General features: G+C 44.9%; 2 protein-coding genes across 5 annotated transcripts; both read left to right on the top strand.

Moving 5' to 3' along the window:
* Window positions 1-77: 77 nt before the first annotated feature.
* Window positions 78-13,696, top strand: rbm27 (RNA binding motif protein 27). Of its 4 annotated transcripts, none has more exons than XM_037466946.2 (21): window positions 78-416; window positions 1,638-1,756; window positions 2,105-2,232; window positions 3,252-3,331; window positions 3,974-4,170; window positions 4,594-4,911; window positions 5,540-5,767; window positions 6,322-6,495; window positions 6,971-7,117; window positions 7,225-7,378; window positions 7,751-7,904; window positions 8,539-8,790; window positions 8,906-9,037; window positions 9,385-9,510; window positions 9,716-9,790; window positions 9,917-10,093; window positions 10,235-10,339; window positions 11,946-12,173; window positions 12,309-12,392; window positions 12,492-12,611; window positions 13,109-13,696. In XM_037466946.2, the coding sequence occupies exons 1-21, from the start codon at window positions 358-360 to the stop codon at window positions 13,205-13,207; spliced, it is 3,156 nt and encodes a 1,051-aa protein (XP_037322843.2). In that variant the 5' UTR covers window positions 78-357; the 3' UTR covers window positions 13,208-13,696. The 4 variants fall into 4 exon arrangements, with proteins under 4 accessions (XP_037322843.2, XP_037322845.2, XP_037322844.2 ...); XM_037466947.2 differs by having other exon boundaries at window positions 79-416; window positions 8,903-9,037; window positions 9,917-10,045; XM_037466945.2 differs by having other exon boundaries at window positions 79-416; window positions 8,903-9,037.
* Window positions 13,697-17,378: 3,682 nt separating this feature from the next.
* Window positions 17,379-19,765, top strand: pou4f3 (POU class 4 homeobox 3). Its single transcript, XM_037467613.2, has 2 exons — window positions 17,379-17,580; window positions 17,934-19,765. The coding sequence occupies exons 1-2, from the start codon at window positions 17,461-17,463 to the stop codon at window positions 18,870-18,872; spliced, it is 1,059 nt and encodes a 352-aa protein (XP_037323510.1). The 5' UTR covers window positions 17,379-17,460; the 3' UTR covers window positions 18,873-19,765.
* The last annotated feature ends 6,603 nt before the right edge of the window (window positions 19,766-26,368 follow it).

Below are 26,368 nucleotides of genomic sequence, written 5' to 3'. Positions count from 1 at the left end.
GGAGGACTTTTCCGAATGCTTATTTTTACATATGTGGTAAACTGAGACTTCTATTCACGTGGTAATTTTTGGGGGTCGGGGATGATCCTAAATATTTTAATACTCAACTTGCCTAATATACCGCTGATGTGAATAATCACGAACGGAGTTAAATAACGGCACGACATGATTTTAACGTCCGGCGTCTGTCCAGCGTTACGACAACTGAAGTTGTGTTGCCATGCCGTAAAACACTTTCGTCCGACCTGCCAGTGAAGAGAGACAGAAGGCCTTAAAGCTTAAATATTTGTAGACGATGAAAGCAGGATTATCGAAACGCACTTTCATTTTATAGACAGTATTATAGTCTTTCTCACAATGATCATAGAGAATGTTGAAGCCCTGAAGTCATGGCTGGCAAAACTCCTGGAACCGATGTGAGTATTGAATTGAAGTGGCATTTAGCTTGCATGGTACGTAGCTACGTTAGCTAGCTAGCTAGGTATGTTCTGCTAGCTAGCTAGCCATTGGGTTAGACGGGCATCAATGGGGACTTGCTAGAATCTGATGACGAATTATTGCACGAGTTAGCAAAACACCATTGCCGCTACCTGGCTTTCAATAGGAAAGACCATTTGTACGACTTATCGTGACTTGTAGATATTTTGTACACGATGTAAAGGGTTTGTCGCCCAGTTATTTTAAGGTAATTAGCCACCTAGCTAGTCTGCCCACGATTATGTGACTTTAGCACAGCTCTGGGGCAAGCTATGAAGTTGAAACAGATCACTGCAAGTGTAGGATCGTGTAATATCAACTGTTACGTTATCAGGTTATATAACTATATATTTCTAAATAAATGAGAGCTCTCTGAGTTACCATAGTGACACATACTCTTTCGCTCTCTCCCTCTCTTGGTGCCTCTCTTTCGTATGTAAATAATTCAATTACATTGTAATGAAGAGGACACAGATGTTGTCCGGGGAACATGCATAGTTTGAATGGTGAATTTACGTACTGAACAATGTGACTCAAAATGAGTTGGTGCTTTGACTAGCGGGTGGTGTTATGGCCTGTTTAAGTGGTGCAGTAACAGCTGCCTACTGTCTCTCAAATTAAAGCACGGTCTGCAAAGCTGCTGCACTTTGTCAACTTCACAAACAGTATTCTCCCTGACAGCTTAGTTTCAGGCGCTATAATCTTTGACCCCACGGTTCTTTAAGCTCAAATGGAAGGGAAGGTAGTTTTGAGAGTAAATAGTTAGCCATTTCGTTTTGTATTTAGTTATATATTAGCTTGGCGTGGTTATGTATACATGTGATCTTCTTGTTTTAGCCACATTGGCCATTAGTAGTTGTGTGAAATAGAATCTTCTGGTTTTAAAGGTTGGCTGCCGATTCTATATGTTTTTGTAGCTATGTTATACCATCCACAATTTGTAAGGGTTTCACTTGGTGCTGACTACGTTAAGTTTCTTTTGGAAATGTCTGCATTCATGGTCCGGCAACAGTCCATTTATTTGAAAATCAAATAAAACAATGTTCTCCTGCTTTTGTCTCCTATTTCAGTAATTAAATAGTTTCATTTTTTCCCTTTCCCGTTGTATTGTTAAAGTTGACTAGCTGAATTTGAGAATCTGTATATATTTGATCCTTCAGTTGTGATGCTGACCCCTCCGCATTAGCCAACTATGTGGTGGCTCTTGTGAAGAAGGACAAACCGGAGAAAGATCTGAAGGCACTGTGTGCTGACCAGCTTGACGTCTTCCTACAAAAAGGTATGAATGCTATGCCATGCCACACAAAGCTCCTCTGCTAACGGGACTGAGTGCAACATGATGTTATGAGCCCTCAGCCCCTGCTGATCAGAAAGGGTTTTCCGCAAAGTTTTGCTCTGGCAAAGATTTCTGTTGTTAAGCCACCAAGCTGAATTCATCTTTACAGTTAGAGGCGCAATAAGCTGTACGTGATCACTAGCTACTTCCCTTACATGTCCACTAGACAGGTGTTGCGTCATTTAAAAGTAGTTTTTTGGTTCTAATCCAGCAAATACATGGTTAAAATTCCAAACACCATTCATTTCTTTGTCCTTTTGTAATGTTGGTCCTTGTCCTCTGTCTTTGCAGAGACAACGGGGTTTGTCGATAAACTCTTTGAAAGTCTGACAACCAAGAACTACCTTGGGAATCCCGCTGCCAAGGAAGTACCGAAAGAAGAAGTCAAACCACCTGCAGTGAAAGCTGAGGCCGTGGAGGTAAGAAGAGTTATATAACATCTCCTTTTGGTGTCTCCGGGGTGTTGCACAGCGCTTTGTCCCAGCGTTTTATCAGGAAAATTATTTGACAACACGTGACCACTCTGCAGAGGTGGGACAAAGTCATTGTAATGCAAGTCACAAGTAAGTCTCAAGTCGTTGCCCTCGAGTCCCAAGTCAAGTCGAGTCAAAGATGAGGCAAGTCCCAAGTCGAGTTAAAAGTCAAAGCCAACAAGTCTCAAGTCGAGTCCAAAGTCTTACCATTTTAGTTTCGAGTTATTTCAAGTCCTCATATTATAGTGGGGACGGGGAACCCTGGGTGATGGTGCGCTGCCTCACAGACCTAGACTACGAAGGGAAGGGAAGGGTAATGGTGGATCGACTGTGACTGTGTTATAGTACTTTAAAACGGACGTTGACATAATGTTGGCGAGGATTTCCATCGGAGTCTGAATCCGGGTTCAAAAATCCCGATTTTTGTAACCATGAACGAGCTGTCTCGTTGATACGGTCAAATGGACTGCAGTGATTGGATGTCGTGCAGGCAGCGCTCTCTGCATACAGGTGGCGCACATTTTTTTGACAGATGCAGATAAACAGCGGCGCGGCCGTGTGAAAATGTTTTCCCCCAGTTTTCATGGGAAGTAGCAAGTCTTCTCGAGTCAAAAGGCTCGAGTCCAAGTGAAGTCACGAGTCATCGATGTTGAAGTCCAAGTCGAGTTGCAAGTCTTTGTACGTTTTGTCGAGTCGAGTCTGAAGTCATCAAATTCATGACTCGAGTCTGACTCGAGTCCAAGTCACATGACTCGAGTCCACACCTCTGCCACTCTGCTAATCGTGGTTCTATGGACTAGCAAATGCTTTTATTTATCTATTTGGGAAGAAGGTGATTACCTATTTTGAATCAACAAATGTGAATCTTACTCTTGGTAAATGTTGTAGGACAATACATTTTCTGTTTGAAAAAAAATAAAACCGAAGAGTTTAAAAATAAAAAATAAACTTTTTTTCCCCTCAAGGCTGAAACTCTAGAGGAAGAGAGAGAAAACAGGCGGAGAAGAAGTCCTCTGAGAAACCGCCCTGAATTCAACGATGCCAGGTGAGGCTGCATGTGCAGATACTATTCTGATATAAGACATCGAGCTCCTTTATTCTAGTCTGTCAGTCTAAATATTCTGATTTAAAAGGCCCTTCGTTTCTTACTGCCGAAAAAAGCATTAAGGAATTAAATCATTGTTTTGCATTATCAAGCTGTGTACAGATCTAAACCTGTGCTTATATTTGCATGGTTATTTTGAAATCCCATGAGTTCTACTTTTAGCTTGATGAAGACCTTGGTGTCCATTAGATTGTCCCTTGACTAGAACGCACCTTCTCAGTAACGGATGGGACAAAACAATACCTGTCATGCTAACAATCAGAATAACAGTCAAAGGGTTTAATGAGTTTTGGCACATTGTTTGTATTCTTCTGCATTTAAAACAGTAGAGTATTTCATACTCCACACATTTAAGATATGTATAATTACACAACAAGAAAACAAAAGCTTCTTTCTAATAAAAACTTCTCAACTAAAAGCCATGTTCTTTCTTTAGTACTTCTAGCAGAACTGACTAGAGGTATTTTGGTTTAATCATAAATTGTTACAAGCTACAAGCCTCCTAAATATAGTTATAAAAAAAATTAGAAAGAGAAAACCGGCATAGAGATGCTAATAATTAAATGTTCATCTTACTCACAGGGGCCGCGATGACAGGAGGCGAGATGAGCGCAAGCGCCGCGACTTTGACCGCCACGGGAAGAGTGGAAGCGAATCCAACCGCGAGCGGGAGCGCCACGAGCGCCGCCCCCGTGGGAGGAGCTACAGCCGCAGCCTCAGCCGCAGCAGGAGCGGCAGCCGAGGAAAGAGCAGGGACCGGGAGCACAGAGGAGGCAGAGGTGAGAAGGTCCACCCTTTAGCCCTCCCCTCCCCTCCCCTCCCCCCACACAGCCAATGACAACAGCACAGGGAGAGAACCAGACCCACTAGTGATGCACGACGGACGCTGGAGAGATCTTTGCTACAGTTTGCAGAGAGTAGATTGAACAGAGTTCTGGATGTAGCCGCTTGTATTGTGTTCTATTTGATTGTTGGGCCGCAGAGGTTTTTTATTTTTTATTATCTGTACAATGTGGACAGCTTTGAAATTCCATCAGTGGGGAATCGACAACACAGTCTGGAATTGGCCATATCAGCCACAAGGTTTTTTTTTTCTTTTTCTTTTTAAGGCTTAGATATTGTTCATGGTTTAGACCTCTGCTGTGATCCACAACTTTAATGCAATATTTAAGAGTGTTGTGCTGTTTCCCCGTCTCCAACAGACTTCAAGTCAAAGTTTGAGCTGGAACGGAAGGATACGGACTGCTACAACTCTTCCAACACCTCCGGCTCGCAGCAGCAGCAGCAGCAGCAGCAGCACCCGCCGCCTCTCCTGCCCACACCTCCGCACCAGTTTTCTTCCACGTCGTCCGCTGGAGTCTCGGGCGCTGGAGGGGTTCCCATAGTGACGCCGGCTCACCTGCCCGACAGCACCACAGACAGCTGGTCCGGCTACTATGGCACCCAGCGGCAGGACGGGGTCGGCAAGCCATTCGGCAGCAAGAGCGTTTCGCTCAAACAGCGCTGCAGGGATTACGATGGTAGGAACCAACCACCTTTTCTTTTTTTCTTTTTTTTGATTTGAAGCCGGTTGACATTGAAAATGTTTCCTAAGACAACAACGTGGCCATTGTTTGAGGTTTATCCGCCACCGTTTTCCTCCCGTGAGAGTTGCTGATGGCCTTGTTTAGAGTCTTCACTAATGACCACTGTTGGGCGCTCCCTCGCTTCTTTCTCCCTCGTGGAAAGGAAGGAAAGCAAGGAGGCTCGCAGCCACCTCGCCCCAGAGACACGCATGGTTTTAAACTTACCCGCTGTCCCTCAGGCCCTCTGCTATCTGTCACAGTGCTCAAACACTGCCACTAAGGACCCAGTTTCTTAATGAGACAGTGGAGTAAATACATCTCTGTCTGAGCTGCTCTGAACTTGGACAAGCTTTCATCTTGTTTTTTTGTTGTAATTTTATTCTCTTCAGCTTTTCATTTGTTTGTTTCATTTTCCTTTTGGACATATTGTTTGAATTAATTTAACTTCCAGGGGTCAAGACTCTTTTAGAAAGAATACGGTATTGCGGTTATCGTGGTACTGAGAGCATGTTGATTTTTTTTTTTTATGTGTGTGAGTGTATATAAATGAAAAAGCATTGTTTTATTTCTCTGTCCCGCTCAGAAAAGGGATTTTGTGTTCGCGGTGACCTTTGTCCGTTCGACCACGGAAACGACCCACTCATCGTGGACGATGTCAATCTACCCAACATGATTCCCTTCCCTCCTCCGCCTGTCATGCCCCCTACTGGGCTGCCCAGGCCCCCGATCACTGAGCCACCCCCTCCTCTCAGGATGCCTGCGATGCCCCCTTTTGGCCAGCCTCCCCCACCAGGTGTCTTCCCCATGAGTGGTAAGTAGCACCACCACACTGGTGGGGTTTTTTCTATTTTGTTGCACTACAACAGGGACTCAATTTCCTTTTTCTTTAAATTATGTGCAATCGGCCTGCATAGTATGGGGAATAAAATTGGGTAGGAGGGTAGTGGTGGGGCTAAGTGTGGATTTACATGCAACACCTTTGCTTTGATCCATTGAAACTGTATTTACATTACTCCAACAAACGGGTACAAATTCTTTCTTGTACTTTAACTTTTTTTTTTTTTACTGGGAATCCAGCTTCGCTTTAAACAGTGATAAAATGTGACTTGCATGGTAAAAATAATACGGATTCCTAATATTATATCCTTACTCCGACGGGTTTTTTTTCTGATAAACTCCTAATCGGATTAAAAATAAATCTGTTATTGCATTAAACAGTTGGCATCACATCCCGACACCTTTTAACACCATATTAAAGCAAACTTTGTGGCATGAAAAAAAACGTTTTAGTTGCACAAACTGAAGCCTCGCTGTGATACCTGCGAGATCCCTGAGACATACGCTTGGGCTTGTTATCTCCCTCAGGACCCCCACTGATAGCAACTAGTGGCATTGATGCTCCCAACCACCAAGCGGCAATCACTTCTTCCCCTCCTATCGGACCACCCGGTCTGGGGCGGCCGCCTCCTCTTCCTCCTCCACCTCAACCCTCCCCGTCCTCATCAGTGTCTCTTCATCCCCAATATGTCCAGTCCGAATGTAAGCAGCGATGCTTTTCGTATTCAGATTAGAACATTCTGTCTGATTCTCTATGTATAATTTCCAGCCTGCAGTAATGGTGGTTGGCCAGAAGGGGGCACTGTTTAACTTCAGACAGAGTAGCTTTGAGCAATTTACATGAACTCCACATCTTATTGTATTGTGTGCTTTTCCCATACTTCAGCTCATGAATAATTCCCAGTCAACAATTGCGTTGGTTTATTTTTAGTTTGTTAAAAACTTTGGTTTCAACCGTAATTCAACTCTGATGTGCAAAAGCATTGAGTTCATGACAGATACCACTTACGTTTCTAAGAATGATCATCTTATGCTGTTTGAGCTTGTTTATCATCTAATGATATCTATATTTTTTCTATTGTTATAATTGTATTGTTTAATTGCTGTTAAACTGATTCATATTCCCTGTAACCCTGTGTGTTGATGTTCTATCTCCTTGTTTATTTTTACCCATTAGATAATTACGATCCAGAGGGCTATAACCCAGAATCGCCAGGCCTAACTGCAGCAGGTCGTAACCCGTACCGTCAGTTCATCCCCCGGGTGCAGACCCAGCGCTCCAACCTCATCGGCCTCACCTCCAACGAAGGACAAGGATCCAGAGGTAGCAAGTATTGTCCTTCTTAGTGCTCCCACCTAATCCTTGCTGTTAGGCACTGACTGATGTTGATACATATCTCATCCGTTAATTCTGGTTTGTTGATCTTCTAGCCGCGAACATAGTGATACAGACAGAACCTGCCATTGCAGCCAACACTCCAGGAAATAACGTGTGCCGCTTCAACACTGAGCAGGACAACAGGAAGAGGACCATTGGACCTAGTACGGCTGAGGGACCAATAGTTAAAAAACCCTGGATGGAGAAGTACGTATTTTTTTCATTTAAATAAAATGTCACCCCAAAGTAAGATTTTACCATTTGAAAAGGAGAAAATTCTTACGATTGGATTAAATGTGGACTACTGCATCAAGACGTGCGAAGATCCCATCACACAAAACACCCTGCAAAAGTAATGGAAGCTTTGTTTCAAACTAAGATGACTCCTAGTCAAGAGCTGCTCTTTTGTGTCTGGTGTGGGAAGAATGTGGCCACATCTCAAGTGTTGACCTGTGTTGCTAGTAACTAGTATATGGTTTGTAATCTGGATTGCATTTCATGCAGCCATCATGATCATCAGCGTTGGTGAATACAAATTCCTGTTCAGATGTCGGCATCACACTCTTCTTCTCATTTCAGGCCGAACTTTAACAACCAACATAAGAACCCTTTTCCCAAGAGGTATTATTATGTGAACACCAAGTTGGAGGTACGCAAGATCCCTCGTGACCTCAACAACATCGCCAAGCTCAACGAGCACTTCAGCAAGTTTGGAACAATCGTCAACATCCAGGTAAAATGCTTCGGTTGCCGCGTGGCACCAGTGCCGTATATATACAGAAGTCCCATTGTGAGCGATCACGGAGAAACTCAGGCCTCAGTTGATCTAAATAGCCCTCTACTCTTTTATTTACCTAAAACGCTTGTATATCACTAGTCTTGTAAACCATCATCACCAGGACTCCCTGCATGACATAGCCAGTCACGCGTTGCATGACAAAATGTAGTGGGATTGTATGTGACTAACCTGCACAACATGTGGTAAGATGATTTAAAAAATAAAAATAAAAAAAAAACACTTGAATCCAATATTTTTTTTAGTGACATTTTGTAGCGCTGCATCAATTCTCAGATACACAAAAGCTTCATGGCTGATGAGTGCCTTGATTATCCATGTTGGCACTTCTTACTCTGATTTTGTGCACATAGTTGTGTGTTAATTACACAGTTTTTGTATAATTATATTGAAGACTTTGCAATATATTGCCTTGCTTGAGTATGGCAACAAATTGCAAAGTTTTGATTTGTAATCCCTCTTACCGTGATCCTTATCATAACATTCTTGCCAGTACGGCGTCCGGAAGGTTAAGAAGAATTAGCTTCATCACGCACAGATCTCTGACCCTCACGCTGCGCTCCAAATCCAGGTGGTGTTTGGCGGAGACCCCGAGGCGGCGTTGATCCAGTACACCAAGAACGAAGAAGCCAGGCGGGCCATATCCAGCATCGAGGCGGTCCTCAACAACCGCTTCATCCGCGTGTATTGGCACCGCGAGCCCGGCACCAACGCCACGGGGCTTCAGGAGCAGAGTTCCGGCAGCCAGTCGGCCGGGTCGCCGGCCAGCCCAGCGCTGCAGCAGCAGCAGCAGCAGCAGCAGCAGCACGGCAACATGCACAAGGTTAGCGCCGCCGAGGGCCCGGAAACCTGCAGAAATGCTGATCTCCACGCTTCTGCGTGCCTTCGTTGAGGTCACCTTTTTTACCCCCCCCCCCCCCCTTTCCATCTACCAGCAGGGGATAAAGCAGCACAGTCCAGCCGCCTACGTGTTTAACAAGACGGTGCCCAAGCATCGCGTGCCGGCATTGCCGGGGCTCACGGCCGGGACCAGGCTGGACAGCCTGAACCCAAACGCCGACGCAGTCACTGTGAGTTTTAGGCTCTGCGTATGTGGGTGTCAGGTGATGCCCGACATGGGGGGGGGGTGAGGGAGGAATGAGTTGGAATACTACACTTGGTAATATCGATAGTCCAAAAAACAGGGAGAGGTTTATCCCCCAGTTGTCTGTAGTGTGGAATATTCATAAAACATCGGTATCAACGCACGCAGCCCAGTGACAGCCTCGCTCAGATCAGCTTTAGGAGCAATATTCCCCCCCCCCCCCCCCACCCCCGAGAATGCATTCCTTCTCCGGTCCATCGCAGCTGTAGCCGAGCGCCTTCTGGGGACATGAATGTGTCGCTCAATCTCTCTCTCACTCTGTGTGACACTTAGGTGGCGCCTGCACTGACTAACCCCCAGAAGAGCCCGTACACTTCCACAGCCCTCAAATCCTCCTCAAAGAGCTTTGGGAAAACGGGAAAAGCACTAGAAGCACAGGAAGTCCTCAAGAAGAAACAGGCATGGAGCTTTATTTTTTAATATGCATTTTGACCGGTACTAGAATAGCAGAGCTGGGACTAACATTTTATTTATTTATTTATGTTTCTCTCAGAGGCCACAACTGAGAAGCGTGCTACTATTTAGAAACTAAATTACACCAACAGCAAATGGCACATTTTGCACCCCAGTGACTATTGTTTTTTTTTTTTGTGTTTCCCTTTAGGAGGCGATAAAACTCCAGCAGGACATGAGAAGGAAGAAGCAAGAGATGTTAAAGACTCAGATGGAGTGCCAGAAGGTAATACCGGCCCCAACGTCCCTTCCTGTCCATTTATCCCGGCGGTCCTTCATGCCTGTGGTTTTGGTCTAATTTTGAGTCCCTTTTGCACCTCCTCCTCTCACTGCTTGTCGTGCCATTTCAAAGGCCTTGATAAACCGGCTGGACAAGAACCGAGGGATGAAGCCGGAGGAGCGGGCCAACATCATGAAGACGCTAAAGGAGCTGACGGAGAAGATCGCACAGCTGCAGAATGAAATGAACCCCGCCTCCCAGGTATCCAGTGTTAAACCGAACCACGGCCAGTCCAAGACAAAGACTGATGTAAGTTTAGGCCATTTTGGTCGGGAGCATGGCGGGAATGCTTCATCTCCGGTACAGACGGGAGTGGAGCTTTGTCCCGCCACTGCATCCGTCTCCTAATCGCTTTTTCTCTGCTCTTTTATGTATTAATTTTGTGACCAGGCCCAAAAGGAATTGCTGGATGCTGAGCTGGACTTTCACAAGAAGATGAGCTCTGGAGAGGATACAACAGACCTCAAGAGGAAACTGGGACAGTTACAGGTCGAGGTAATGCAGACACACGCGGTAGATCACAGTAGACCACAGGCCACTGAAAAGATCCTAGAAGATGTGTCCTCGGATGCCCTCTACAAACAATGAGTTAGACAGTGACAGCATCTTGCATCGGCAGCCTTTTTTCTTGGGTGCGAAATTTGAGAATTTGTGATTCGGAGAAGCGTGAGGAAGTCATCAAATCAGATAGTGTTCGCATGAATCGCACAATATCGCCTGATTAGGGCTGGAAATACAGAGAAAAGAAAAGTGCGGTGCACATATACTTGTAAAAAACTTCTTCACGGGCCTTGTTGAAAAGCGCTTCTACACAGGGAGCCTAAAATTATTAAAAAGAAGTTTATAAAATGAATAAAGCAACATTTTGAACCAGAGAATACATAATGGAAACAATGCTTACTTTTTACTGCTGTTTTTAGATTCATGTTGTATACATTCTAGGGAGAAAGATGGTAGGAATGAGTTTAAATAAGGAGTCTCACTCAGATCTGGGAGATCTGAAGATGTGTGTTCCTGCTGTAGGAATCAATACTGACTAGAATGTTAATAAATGACTTTAGCATCATATGAAAAGTCCTTGACACTAATGTGAAGTTGGGTGAATTATTTTGGTAGCATTACAACTCGACGCGTTTTTCCAAATCAAACGTATCTTTTGCAGACCATGTTTTCATATCGAAATATGCAGTCCCCTGATGTTTTGTGTAATGTGGGTTGACACGGACTTTAAAGCGTGTTGAAATATCTTCCAATCTGGCGTAATTGAGGTGATGATGTATCTCGTCGCACACCCATAAAGTGCTCGAAGACTTTGGTTGCGCCGGCTTCAGGTCATAAAATGAATTAGAAGAAAGGGAAAAAACTGAATGTCTCCACGCTGCAGCTGTAGGTGAGCTCCGACATCTCGAGCACAAGAACACAGACGAGGTCGGCTGTGTCACAAGATCAGTCCAACAAGAACATGACTTGTTAGCAACTCCCTGTCGAACATGTTTTTTTTTTTTTTCTCTCTCTATCCCTGTGGGTCTTAAATTAGCTAGCTATTAAAAATGCATATTGCACCCTTCCCCCCCCCCCCCCCCCCCCCACACACCTCATGCAACTCCAGCCCTCCTTCTGCACATTAAACTGCAGCCACTTAAGCAAGCCCAGAGGAACAGGCGCTAAGGAAGCCGAATGAGACACAGGTCCTGCTCTGATGGAGCCCGCCTCATTAAAGTTTGAGCTGCTGGTCCTTGTAAGAAAATTGTGGGTGAGAATTATAGGGAGGAGTGAGCACGGGAGAAATGGATGAGAGTGGATGTGGAAGGGTTGGGAAGCAAGGAGATGTCCCTTTTTAAAAATGTAGGAGTGACAACTAATGTTAAAGGGCAGAAAGGGACAGGAGGAGGCGGCAAGAAAATGTTATGAGTGCAAAGGCAAAAAACATTTTTTTTTTAATTTTCCATGAGGTTTATTATACGAATTAACATTTTATTATGCTAGACAATATATAAAGTGTATTTTCAAAGGCCGCGTTGTCCATAGTAATGTGTAAAATAAGTAATTAATTTTTCTTTTTTATGATGATAATTAAACTCCACAAACTCTCCTCCTCTAGGCCACTCGGTTGGGTCTGATCCGGTCCCCGGCGGGTCGAGGTCGGGGCCGGGGCAAGATGGCGCTGGAGCCCGGCCTGGTGCACGTGGGCCGCGGGAGGGGGCGAAGTCGGGAGATGATGGCTCGGGGTGGGACCGTGAACCGTATGGTGGTGGACCACAGACCCAGGGCCCTGGCCATTTTGGGTGTCACTCAGGAGGAGAAGGAGGAGCTTATGCCCCACTTTGTGGTGAGCGACCGCTTCAGAACTTTCCTTCTATAATTTGGTTACCGCTTCAGCGGCGACACCAATGACTGAATTGCTTGTTGAAGAAGTGCACAAAAAATTAATACTGCTTTTTTTTTTTTTTTTTTGTGGCGTTAGAATTTTGGCGAGATTGAAGATTTCCGCGACCAAGACGCAAACAGTGTTGTCATGACCTTTAAGACGAGAAGCGAAGCAGAGAATGTGAGTCCCATCACCCTCTTCCTTTCCTAGTCACCTGAATACTATACAAGTTTCCTTCTCTTTTAACTGGCACAAAACCTCTTGTTTTTCTTCTTCTAGGCTGCTAACCAGGGAGCAAAGTTCAAGGGTCGCGTGCTGCAGATTTCCTGGTACAAGCCGAAGACGCCTTCCGCCGCAACGGAGCCGGAGGAGGAGGAGGCGAAAGATGACGAGAACCCGGTATGACACTTGACCCGAATGTGCTCTCGTTGGTAGCTTCGAGCCACCCAGCAACCGTGGAAGGAACTCCACTTAAAATGCTTCTTGGGCTTTTAATCGGGAAAAGTTTCTGAAGTTTTAAGTTTATACTCCCAAATTTCAGCACATTTCATTTATTTCCAGTGCTTCTAAATCTTTCACTGCTGCTCCCAATGGAAAATCAGGGCGAGCCTCTCAGTACTAAGAGCATCGAAGCCCTTTGAGTAAAACCGCATTACTGTCAGGTGAAATCCTCATACTGAATGACTTTTTTTTTTTTTTTTTTTTTGAACAGTTCAGCGAGAAATGTGTTTCATGTGAAAACCCTGAAGCTCTTCATTGCAGAAAGTCCTGGCTGTTTTTCTTGGCTTCAGCCTCCTCCTACGGACATGTTGTGTTGGATGGTTGCTTGTCTTTCGAGTCCAACCAGCTAATATGTAGAGAAATAAACGATGGGTTTGTTTTTGTTGTTCACACAGAAGGAAGCTAGCTCTTATTTGCCCGGCGAGGAAGAGGAGGAGGAGGAAGAGGACGACGACGAGGACGACGAGTACGAGAGCCGGTCCTGGAGACGATGAGGCCGCTGTGAGGCGTCTCGGGTCGCTCTGCCGCAGAATCGGGCCTTTTCTTTCCCCACGTACCCATCAATCCAATAGACTTTTTTTTTTTCTCCCCCTTTCCAGTATTTTCAGAGTGAATCATTTTAGAGCATATACTAAAGTCAAAACATCTTTACTTGACTGTACATGAGAAGAACTTTTGAGGGCCGGCAGTTTTTGTATCCCTCGGACTGAACACTTAAAATGTCTCACTTTTGCTGAGAAAGATAAATGTTAAGTTGTTCTTATAGATAGAAACACCTCTAAGTTTCAGTGTGCATACCAGATGATTAATATCAGTAATGCACAACATTTGTGTCTACTGTGAATAGGTATTTTTATACGTACTGTATTTAAACTTTTTTTTTTTTTTTTTCCTCACCACTTTTTTTTTAAAGATCTTCCGTTCCGAGTCAGCCATTCCTCCCCCCGATACAACGTTCTCCGCGGCTCCCCGTCAGCTCTTTATTTATTTTTTTCCACCGCGTCGACGCTCTGTGCCGGACCTACGTTGTGGCAGCACGCCGTGGTTTTCCATTTCACTTTGCTCCGTTGTATTTTTAGGTATGGGTGAGCCCGACATGCTGAGCGATAGCGACAGTGACACCCCCCCCCCCCCCCCCCCCCCCCCCCCCCCTTATTCTAAACAAACACCCGAAGGTGCTCGCACAGGGCAGGTATAGCAGGACACCCGAGTAATAGAAAAAAAGAGGAAAAAGAAAATCCAAACTATGTTTACAGATCTTCAGTAAATCTCCAAACGTCCCCCCCCCCCCTCCCCCCCTCGCCTGTGTTTTGTTGGTCACTATCTTTCATCACATCTTTCACTTGTTTTCCTGTCTCCTGGTCATCCAAAGGGCCGAGCAGGACACGGATCTGATCACCCATTTAAAAAAAATGTGAGGTCCCCAGACAGGTGTTTGAATGTAATGCTGAGCAGTTGATTTTAAAATATATTCTACACACACACACACACACACATTTCTTTGCCTTAAACGATCAGCAGATGGCTGAATTTTTACAAGAGATGTGATTTAGTTTTGCAAATGCTTGAAAGAGAAATTACTGGGGTTTTTCTTGTGTTCATTTTAAGCAGATGACACGGTTCAGTCAGGTAGAAAAGGTCGAGCGATGCTTAGCATCTCTGCTTGAAGCAAGAATTTTTCCTTTGTCTTAAACGAGTCCCATGTTTTTATTTTACTCAATGGGTGATCTACGTCGGACATTCATTTTTTTTATCAGTCTTTGCAAATATTTTAGAATCCTTTTGTGTGGGGAGAAATACTTTTTTCACTTTTTTTTTTGGGGGGGGGGGGGGGGGCGTTCCTGACAAAAATAAATTTGTTTACATGCAACCTAGCGAAGCGATTTCTTAGCGAACGTGTACCATAACTCGACTAATCGTATCTAACAACACAATCAGTTGGGTGAAAGCACCAAAAGTAACTCGTTAGTAAACTGAGGCAGGCTTCTTTACACTGAAGGGCAGGTAGAGATCTTCCCGCATGTACATATACACACAGATTTCTGCCGCCATTGGTATCGGTCGGTGACTCCGTTTCTACCGGCGCTGGTCTGCAACGTTCCTTTTGGCGTTTAAATATCTCCCACCTTTTACCGTCTCCTGTTTGGATTCTCTCTCTCTGAGACGACGCGGAAGCCTCCAGCCAGTGACCTCGCTGTCCCATTCAATACGTGGAGCCGCGTGTCGGTCAATTTGGACTCCCCTTGGCACTCAGTACTTCAGTCTGGTTTTCCCGGTGTGATCATTTTATTTATATGAGGTCACTGGCATTTGTCACAGGACCAACCTATGTAGGCAGGGTTCTGGCTTGTGAAAGTGAGGATACGAAAGGTCTTTCCCACTTTTTGTACTATCTTCTGTATGCTATTACAATGGTGTAAAAAAAAAAAATGTAAATGTTTATTGGATAATAGTTTGGGATTTGTTACTGTTTATATTTGCAGGATGTGGATGTATTTTCTTCATGTATTTTGTTTGTAAAAAATGGATTTCTAATCTATTAGCATGTTTGCTTTTGCCAATAAAGATGGAGGAATGGGGTGCTTGGAAAACAATCAAAAGAAAGGGGTGGAAAAAAAGAGGGGAAATACTATTTGAATTGGATCTAGCAATGGAAAAAAAAAAAAAAATCAAAATATGGAAATTGACCAAAAATGTCAATTTTCACAAAGGGGGGGAAAAAATGAGAGCAAAAGCATTCCAAAAATATTACCTAAAACTCTTGTGTCGTCTCCTTAATTTTGCATGTTGTCATACATGAATCCGCTAACCTGAAGTTCCTCAAACTGCACAGAACTCCCTGACCAGATCCCCTTGTTTATAACAAGTTCTGACCCATTCACTATCTTCATATGACGGAGCGCCTTTATGTGCTCAGAGCTCTAAATGGTTCTCAAAGATGAGAGTTTTTGGAATACATATTACATCTTGTGCACAAATTTACAGAACTGGTTTGTCAATACATTCCAATGTGTGTAACAATGTTGGAATATACAGGTACAACCTCCACGTTGTCACTCCCCCAAACAAATGCCATCACGGTACAACCTGAGACCTTTGACACTCAGTTTAATCACAGCGACAATGACCGGTTAAAATAATCCTCAATAATGCAATTGTGTGTCTAACACGGTCTCTTGTAGCCAGATTGTGCTCTATGGAAGCCAATTACCAGTACTTTTTTTAATGAACAAAATCAATAAACACATTTGACAATTATAAGTGATATTTTCTTTAATGTTGTGGAAATGACATTAAAATTACTGCAGCATCTGGGATAATGCCTTCGTCAAGTTGTGCATGCACAAGTTTTATATTGTTTGAAATAAATATACAAAACAGGTTAAACAGATCCTCAAATAGACCCATATAGTTGAGAAAGCATAAACAAGCCCTATAGCCTATAAAACAACTCACCGCAGCGGGTCAGTGACAGTCAGGTCTTCTGGTGGAGGGTAAAAAGAAAAGAGCCTTTTACATTCTATCACCGCATGAAAGCACTCTTCATAAAACATATTCCTCTTTAGAATATGAAGAGGCCAAGATAGGAACATAAACATTGGCCCCTAAATTATAAATGGTCCCAGCTCTATTAAGGGGAAAGAAAGAGGGAAGGTGAGAAAAGGGGCTTTATTCAGGTACAACACACAGCAAGTTTTGCAGCCTTCATGTTTCAGGACACTTTTTAGGAGACTTCCTTTTTTTATGCAGAAACAATATCAACATCCAGCCATACAGTAAAAAAAAATCCAAACGTCCAGTAATAAAATATATACATTTGTCTATTTTGGTTATTTAAATGTATCTGCAAAATGCAAATAACATCTTTTCCCTCCCTATATCCACCAGGAAATACCCGACACGCATGCTCCTATAGTTCGGCTCCACAGGTCTTTCTGCCTGGTGAGAAAAAAGACCTCGGTTGTTTTAATCTGTGTAATGAAGAAGAACATGCCAGGGTGGTAATGGATGCCTGCCACCGTGCAGCTAAATTATTCAGGGTCGGGGCAACCGGAGAGGCGGCTCGCCGGATCGGATGGACGCGCTGGTGTCATCGGTCGGCCTCGGCCCACCCCGACTCGGCGAGTTACCAAGCAGCCACACGAGAGGCTCCCCGGACATATTGACCCCTCGGGGTCAACTGGTCAGCAACCATGCAGCCCTCATTACTCCTGCGATTGTGGAGGGCGCAATACCAAAACTACGGATCCACTATTGCGGACTTGTAAGGGTTTGATATTTCATTGAATCTGTGACATAAGGGGACACTGCTGTTCTCAATGGCGATGCGCTGTCCGTGGTGCTGAAACAGTTCGGATCGTCGTGCAGCGGCGTGGTTTCATTTCTGTTACGCCCTTCTACGTCATCAGTAGAACCGATGAAAACCAATGACGCCATCACCACAGCACGTCGTTTTTTATTACATTATCATTAACGATCGCGCGTGGGTTCACTTGACGCTTGCGCACACTGGACAACATTTTTCAACTTGTAAACTGAGCAGGTTGGAGGGAAGGAGGAGAGGGAGGCTGAAAGAGGAGGAGGGGGAGGGAGGGAGGGGGGGGGGTGGTGGAGGGATGCCGGGAGGCGCTGTCGATGTTAACAGCTCAGTCTGGTGAAGGAGAGCAAGAGGGAGCTCCGTAGCTGTCCGCTCCCCGGCTTTCATGTCAGGGGCCACACTGCCGGCGAGGTGCTTGAAGGGAGGAGGATGATGACCATGAACGGCAAACAGCATTTCTCCATGCACCCGGCTCTGCACGAGCCCAAGTACCCCGGCCTGCACTCAGGCTCGGAGGGCATGCGCAGAGTCTGTCTGCCCGCCCCGCAGGTAGGTTCGGGTCAGGGGAGAGTGTCTGCGGGGAAGAGGAGGGGAAATATCACGGTGGAAATGTCTGTAAAGTTGATTTGACAGGACTTTGTTCTATCCACGATCCATACCCCCCACCCCCCACCCCCTCACCCCCTCCCTTCTCTGCCTCTCTGCCTCTCTCTCTCTCTCTCCACCCCCCCCCCTTTTCTCATCCGTCTTTTCAAGCAATGCTCTTGCTTTCATATTAATTTTTATGACCTGGGTTCTATCCTCTCCTCCGCGTTGCTTGCCTTTGGAAAATGTTTTTTAGATCCTGAGAGCTGCCTGACAGAATTCCCCACTGACTCCAGTATGCGCACTCTTGCTTGCAGCTGCAGGGCAATATATTCGGAGGCTTTGATGAGAGCCTGTTGGCACGGGCAGAGGCTCTGGCAGCTGCTGACAGCATTGTCTCTCACGGCAAGAGTCACCCCTTCAAACCAGACGTGACTTACCATACCATGAGCAGTGTCCCCTGCACCTCAGCATCCTCTTCTTCCTCCACCACGGTGCCCATCTCCCACGTGCCCTCCACCATCGCCTCCCACCACCATCACCACCACCTCGGACAGACCCTGGAGGCCGGGGACCTCCTGGACCACCTCTCCAACAGCCTGTCCATGACCGGGATGGGCGCACCGGAGCCTCCCGGGATGACCGCGTCGGGGCACCCTCACCACCAGCACCCTCACCACCACCTGCAGACCATGGGGCAGCTGCACCAGGCGATGGCCAACATGGCCCACCCTCACTCGCTGTCCGTGCACGGCGGCATGGCGTGCGTCAACGACGTGGAGTCGGATCCCAGGGAGCTGGAAGCCTTTGCCGAGCGGTTCAAGCAGAGGAGGATCAAGCTGGGAGTGACGCAGGCGGACGTCGGGTCGGCACTGGCCAACCTCAAGATCCCCGGCGTGGGGTCCTTGAGCCAGAGCACCATCTGCAGGTTCGAGTCCCTCACGTTGTCCCACAACAACATGATAGCGCTCAAGCCGGTTCTCCAGGCCTGGCTGGAGGAGGCGGAGGCTGCGTACCGGGAGAAGAGCGCCAAGCCGGACCTTTTCAGCGGGAACGAGAGGAAAAGGAAGCGCACCTCCATCGCCGCGCCGGAGAAGCGCTCGTTGGAGGCTTACTTTGCGATCCAGCCGCGGCCCTCCTCGGAAAAAATTGCTGCCATCGCCGAAAAGCTGGACCTGAAAAAGAATGTGGTCCGAGTGTGGTTTTGTAACCAGCGGCAGAAACAGAAGCGAATGAAATACTCTGCGGTGCACTGAGTTTCACACATCATGAATAAAATAGCCTACTACATTTTTGATCGAGTGATTAATAATAGCCCGAGTAGCCTAAATAATGGGGATTTATCAACAGCTCTTCACGTCTCGACTGGGATTATCTCCAAAAAGACTTTTACCTTTTTTTTTTTCTTCTTCATTTCGTGTCACTCACTCTTCGTTGTCGCACTTTTTTTTCTCGATTGAGTTATTAATGTGGCACTCAAATGATTGCGTTGTAGATCTGTGAAGAGGGATATTTTAATGTTGTTGATCATGTATCTTGCACACACTTAATATGAACTTTCAGCAAATCCACCCTGACGGTTTGTCATATTCAGGGATATAAAGTCACTTTTTTTCTAATAACATAATAATAAAGGGGGCATTAGAGGCTCCATGTGTGGGATGCGTATTGGTCAGTGGTGGAAAAACTGATGCTGTTTAAGGGAGGAACACCTGATGGAAATGGATTTTTTTGTAATATTGACTTGTTGGACCACAACACGTGCATCCCATCTTCGACTGTTCTCACTCTTTTTCTTTTTTTCTCATGCTATTAATTCAGACTAATGTGAGTTGAAGATGAGGGGTAAAAAAAATCCACATTTTTATACCACGTTTTTTGTATTTAGATACAAACCAACCTGTTCACCTCGCTAACTGTTTGATGGTCATTTACGCACAAATATGAATAATTACAGCAATGTAATTTCACAACACACTGAGTCTGTTTATCTTGAATTATTTAGAAACGGAAATAACACGTTCATATAAGGCACATATATGTGGCTTTGGTTGCTGCTATATTTTAATATTTTTGATGTGAACATGTGTTTGAGCATTACAGATGAGCTATAATTATTATATACAGTATCACCTAATTTAAGTATTTATTTTTTTCCTCACTCTTGATTTCACTTTAAAAATTGTGTGAAGTTTAAATCGAATAAATTATTGGTTATTTTTAAAAAAGAAAATCACTTGGGCAGCGACTTTTTGTGTTTTATTTAGTTGTATAAATGTAATCTTGAGGCATATCAACGACTCGTGAGCGTATGAACTAACTCCAGTACATCTACAGCTGGCTGTACAATCTTTGTTTATTTGGTGGGAATTCGAAAGACTGTTTTATTTATGGCTCAACCTCTGATGGGATTTTTTTTTTTTAAAGTATTGTCGTACACGATATAAACGCCACAGAAAAATGAAGGGCCTCGATTTTGACAGCTATCTTGCCAGCACGGGGCGCTGGGTGTGCGTCCTCGCGCTGCGGAGGGCCCTTCTGATTAGTGCGCTTTAATTATGGATGCCCTCGTGTCACCGGGTTATCTGCCGCACGGGGTTTGAAATCATTAAGTAATGACGATGCAATATTAATTATATATTGGTATAAAACAAAGTAATGTGGAGGCGCCGGGAGTAGAAGTCTGACTGGGAACTCTAGGGAGGGTCCAACTGGATACACAAGAGAGGCTTGCCGGAGAAAGAGGGACTTTCAAGTAGTTTCTCTTTCTTTTTTCTTTTTACTCTTTTGACTAAGTAAGTATTTTTTCATTTATTGTATATATTTTTCCTTAAAAAAAATCTCACTTCATCGGATCGAGGCACAGTTTTACCAGGCCACTTGCGTAACCACTTATTAATTTATATTATTGTTATAATAATGATCCCGGTTTTGAGGAAGTCGTTCACTCATTCATTACGTTTAATGTAAAGCAATTCCAGATGTATTCCAGGTCTGTGGATATCCACTCACAGCAGTGGGCAGTTTTCTCCTAATTCTATCACCAAACACTGCGTGTTTAACTATAGTTCCAACAATAAAAAGCCGGCACCGGAATCCTCCCCCGGGACCGGCGGCTGTGTGCTGACTGGGCGCCTCCGCTTCAGCCCGCGGACCAACACCCCGCAACGAGGCGGAAACGTTTGTGCCTTTTATAAATATTCTCTTTGATGCCGAGACGTGATTAACCACGTAGTCTTTAATTTATGGCGTCAAACACAATTTTTCTTCTCTCCTTTTTTTCCGAGGGAGGGCAGAATAAAATCGGCGAATATTCATTTTTGTCATTATAAGCCCTAAAGGCCTCAAACGCAACCGCACCTCCGTGTGTTTCCGACATAACGCAAAGGTTACCCCCCCAAAAAAGCAGCTTCGCCGTGTGAATTATTGATCTTTGTAATACCCGTATTGATATCATAACGCACTATGTGGTAAGTTGAGCTGAAGGCTTGTAAGCGTCAGCGCCATGTGGCGACCGAGGGGCACTTGAATTATTCAGCAGCAGCTCAAAGGTGTGTTGCATTTTCTCATGCAATAATGGAGCTGTGTTGGGCCCAACGTTTGCAATGTATTTCATAGGAACACTCGTGCAGAATCAATCCTCGTGCACGCTGATTAGCTGGTGTTTGACACAGAGACGATGATGAGGAGAGATTTTTTTTTTTTAAATTAACAAAAAATACAGACGGAGAGGAACAGATATGAGAGATGAGGGGGAGAGAGAGAGAGAGAGAGATTGAGGGTGGTTGCTTGAGATGTTTTCATGCAGAGAAGACCCTCTTTGACAGAATGAGGATGAAAGCTATGTTTAATTGCTGAAGAATGCAAGCACACACACAGACACTAACACACACACACACACACACACACACACACACACACACACACACACACACACACACACACACACACACGAGGTGGCTGTCATCCTCACGAGTAGAGTGAGGGAATTCAACGAGGGGAGGGGTCGGGGGCCGAGACGCCCCAAAACTCAATAATTCATCCTCTGCCAGCAGCAACACATGAGAATGTGACCAGAGCGAAGGGAGACAGCTACCTCTGCGCTCTCTATTGGTCACCTTCTATTATCATCACCAGACAAACCATGGGGACCAGACCACTGCCGAAGTCTGCACGCACACCTGTGTGCAGCACAAGTTTGGACACACACACACACACACACACACACACACACAGGGAGATTGTGTTACTATCTAGAAACTTGAGGCTGGGGTGACGGAGGTGTTGGAGGTGCTGTCCATCCAGCTCCCGTTGCTGCACGTCTCCCTTCTCTTTGCCGCGTCAATGCATTTTAGATGGATTCTATTCAAGAAGGACTATGTGTAGTGCGCTAAGATCTTTAAAACAATAGGCAAATACAATAAAAGGCTTTGTTCATTAGCAGCAAATGAAACTATACCTAAAAGTATATCATATTCTTAAAATCATAATAACTCTGACTCTGAGACTTTAGCGGGCAAAGTAGGTAGTTTAAGGTATCCTGATACTACCCTTATAACACCAATAATACCTTTAAGTAAATACAATTTTGATTGCAAACTTTCAACTATATTTGAAGTATAAATAATATGTATATTGGAATAAAAGCAATCAATAACAATTCTGAGTCGGATATATCACATGATTGAATCCAAAATCCACATAAAAAGATATTTGAATAACGCAATCAGCACCACAACTAGAATTCTCACTGAGTATATGGAGTGACTTTTTGACATTAAAAGATCGTTGCTGTTATTTCACAGCGAGCATCAGAGAGAGAGAGAGAGAGAGAGAGAGAGGGAGAGAGAGGGAGAGGGAGAGGGAGAGAGAGAGAGAGAGAGAGGGAGAGAGAGAGAGAGGGAGAGAGAGAGAGAGAGAGAGAGAGAGGGAGAGAGAGGGAGAGGGAGAGGGAGAGAGAGAGAGAGAGAGAGGGAGAGAGAGAGAGAGGGAGAGAGAGAGAGAGAGAGAGAGGGAGAGAGAGAGGGAGCAGTGAAACACTCGTCTTCATAGGCTCCGTCTGTCTGCCAGGTCAAATTGTCTGCTAACTAACACACCATGCATTATGTAGAGCCCACTGAGACACACACACACACACACACACACACATAAAGAGATATCAGCACAGAGAGAGAGATCCTTCTTCATAAGGAATGTTAAAGACAGTTGTGTAATTCATATATTTCAGCGAACATTAACAGCATTCTGTCATTCCACTATACGTTTGCGCTCTACAAAAACACAAAATAATAAGGTGGTATTCAAAGGACAAAGGAGGAAGCAGGACAACTATATTACAGTCAGTAACTCGTATGTACCTGCTTAATTCATTCAGTGGGCTTGAAGAACAGTATTATATACTGCATTCATTATTCAAGTCCTCTCCATTATCAAAGGGCCCAGAGAAATAAGATTAACCCAGCCAGAAACAACTCACTGTGGCGTGATTTTTTTTTTTTCTTCTTCTAAAAACCACTTAGCTGGTCGGGTTAGACTAGATGAACATATAATCACCATATAGTCTGCTGAACATAATAATCCTCTCCAAGAAAATGGGGCTGTAGATACAGGAGAAATGGCTGAGGCAGGGAGGGGAGACGAGGGGAAGAATGAAGGAAAGGACAGAAAAAGGAAGGAGGAAGTTAGGTAAAAAGAAAGGGAATCCAGACATGACATGTGAAGGAAGAGAGGGAAGGAGAGAAGGAAAGAAAGAGAAGGACTAACTCCCCGGTTGACATATCCGTCATTCTGACTGGATTTTGTTCTTCTTTTTTTTTTATTTCCAGGTTGATCACGTCAAGGTGAGTGCGTCCCTGCCGGTCCGAACCATCTGACACTAAACTTGTGAGACAGGAGGAGCCCCCTGAGGACGCCACTGCCAAGAGGACGCCGCCGCCCAGAGGAGGCCACTGCAACCGCTTCTTAATTAGCTCTTCACTTCTTTTTTTTTTAATGTCGATTTTTGAATTGGTGCACGAGAGAAATCGAATCCGAACTCCCCGAATGTGGCAGTTTTACCCGAGGATGCATTTAAGGACAAAAGACAGATGGAATTGATTTTAAATAAACATGATGGGAGACGCTCCTTCTTCTTTTTGTTGCACCTTGTGCGATTGTTGTGTGTAACTGTTAAATGTTCACCAGAAAGCCCAGAAAAAGAAGAAAAAGGTGGCAGGGGAAAGAATTTCCTTTGATTCATTTATTTTTAACAAACAAAATAAGCCATATGGGATCGGTTTAAGTGCCACAAATGAATGAAAAGTACTGTTGAATAATCTAAATCCTTATTAAAGAATATTAAAAGTAAAGTACAGGCCGCGGAAGCATTTTGTACACAAATACAACCATTTGTAAAAAACAACACTTCATGAATAATAATCCTGCTGCACGTGAAGTGAATCAGAGACAATTAGAGGGCCTCAAAGAAAGCATCACGTGGAAACACATTGTATTTCTGATACAGCCCTGGGGGGTGGGGGGTGGGGGGGGGTGTAAACAAGGAAGTGAAAAAGAAGCTCATTGTTGACATGTTCCCGCCACTTCAGACCCGTATACAGACTGAGGGGAACAGGGGAAAACAGCGATGCCAGCGCCATTGATGGCAAACTGCCCCCTCCCTCCCCCTCCCCCTCCCCACTCCTCCCCCATCTCTCGCCTTCTCTGCGCTTTTGAAGACAGACATGAAAACCGAGCCAGGACACAGTGGGGCCCCCCCCCCCCCGGAGGAGGTCCCCATGCCGATTCTGCCAACCCCCCCCCCCCCCCCCCCCTCTCTCCTCTCCCCTCAAACTCCCCGTCTAATCCCACCGGCTCCAGGCCCCGAAGACAGCCCCGAGGCGAATAGACCAGCGTGCACGTCTGATCGTGCTCATACGCCATGTGCATCGAGGCCCTGTGGATGCGAGCTCAGGATCCCGGGCCCTCTGCAGACAGAAGGAGGTTAACGTTGACCCGGTGAGAATCTACATGATAGAATGTCGAGGACCACGTCAGGCGGGAGAGAGCAAAGACAGCGTGATGCTGGTTCGGGTGTTAAGTTGCCTCGTGGCGATTCAAGATCATTTGCATGCTTTCAAACACCTCCCTCCTCCCCCCACCTCCCTCCTCCCATGGGGTTTGGATGCGTACAGCCAGGATAACGGGTCTAAACAAATCTTATTTTATCCTTTAATGAGGCCACAGGATACCGCTGGTAACTCGACATCAAACATAGTGTGTTCATGGATGTCTGTGATACGCTGGTATTTGCGATAGCCGTGATATTGTAAAATAAAAGGTTGATATAATTTGTGTAAAGGATCATAAATACTGTATTTGGAGTGATGTGCTTCTTATGAGCATTAAACTGCTACATATGTGGATGAAAGTAATGATGAAATTATAAAAAACAAGTAACATAACCCCCCGACAGGTGATATTTCTCATTGCACTGCAGCTTTGACTTAGATAAAGACTTAACATGCTTCTTCCACCACTGCTGATCGTTAAAAATCCTACGAACAAAAAAAAGTAAAAAAGCATGGCAGGAAAAGTATTGGGAATTATTCCAACGGTTCTATAAAAAGCCCAGTTGAAAAGGAGAGTGATTCTCTTTACTTAGTAATGAGGGAGCCACGGTTCAGTGGCCCACGTACACACGCCGCCGGGAGCCACATCGCATCAAGTCACCGAGTGACGGGTACATTGTCCACGGCGAGCCGGAAAAGAGTGGTGGAAGATGTTTCTCCCAGAGAGCTCCTCAGTGGCCGCAGCCGAGGCGCCAAACGCACCTGTGGGCCTCACCGATTGGCTGAGAGCACTGTACGAAAACAAGGGGGGGGGGGGGGCAAATGGAGCCATTCATAGTTGAGCAAATCGTTTGTTATTTCTGCACACATGAATACAATTAGTTAATGAGTGGTTACCCCTAAACAATTCCCCCAAACAGATCATTTGCTTATTTACGTGTTGAACTTGAAAACCCTATTTTGAAATCAATACAATTTGAGGTTCCACTATTTAACACATAATGAAAACTCTGTCCACTCAACGTGAAAATCGACCCCTATTTCAGCTGCGGGTGAAGTTACGTTTAGGGAGAGTGAGACGACAGATGACGACGACCTAGTGACGTCACATCGCCAGGTGCAGAGCCTCGTCAGGGGTCTGCGAGGCCGGGAAGCCACGCCCACTTTCAACAGGTACCCTGTCCGCCCGGTATTACCGAGTAACACACCCGCCAAGTCGGCGAGTGAGCGAACGGTTCCGAGGCATCAGTTCCTTTCTTTCTTTCTTTTTTTTTTTTTTACAGTTAATTAGGAATAGCAACTTTTTGGATGAACAAGGACACGTCCTGTACAAAGGAAACTGTTAATGCTTCCCTTGTCATGTACAACATATATATGGTCATTCAAACTACCGGCGTATTGGCAGCGCGTGCTCTATGTACCTGCAGGCATTTTTGTCAATTACCATATAACGTCATATGCTGCATTTATAATTGGCAGTTTAAATATGATTCAGCACATTTTAAGGCTTTTAATAAGATAACTGAATGAGAAAAAATGATTTGTCAATGGTAAAGCATATTTTAATATAACCGCAACATATAAATAATAGTGGGGAAAAAAATAGAACAAAGCATTTCCATACACACTCCACTCATAGGCAACACAATTTATTTTTTCTCTATTCACTTAAACATAAAAATGTTGTACATATACATAAATATATT

The sequence above is a fragment of the Pungitius pungitius genome, chromosome 16, assembly GCF_949316345.1.
Source record: "Pungitius pungitius chromosome 16, fPunPun2.1, whole genome shotgun sequence".
Taxonomy (NCBI): Eukaryota; Metazoa; Chordata; class Actinopteri; order Perciformes; family Gasterosteidae; genus Pungitius; species Pungitius pungitius.
Note: the sequence above shows the minus strand (reverse complement) of the source record. Positions and strands in the feature narration are given on the sequence as shown.

Coding starts and splice junctions, on each gene's coding strand:
- rbm27 (XM_037466945.2), top strand. CDS start 358: ATGATCATAGAGAATGTTGAAGCCCTGAAGTCATGGCTGGCAAAACTC. Junction 2,233..3,251: donor TGAAAGCTGAGGCCGTGGAG/GTAAGAAGAGTT, acceptor TTTCCCCTCAAG/GCTGAAACTCTAGAGGAAGA. Junction 9,791..9,916: donor CTCAGATGGAGTGCCAGAAG/GTAATACCGGCC, acceptor GCCATTTCAAAG/GCCTTGATAAACCGGCTGGA.
- pou4f3 (XM_037467613.2), top strand. CDS start 17,461: ATGATGACCATGAACGGCAAACAGCATTTCTCCATGCACCCGGCTCTG. Junction 17,581..17,933: donor TCTGTCTGCCCGCCCCGCAG/GTAGGTTCGGGT, acceptor TCTTGCTTGCAG/CTGCAGGGCAATATATTCGG.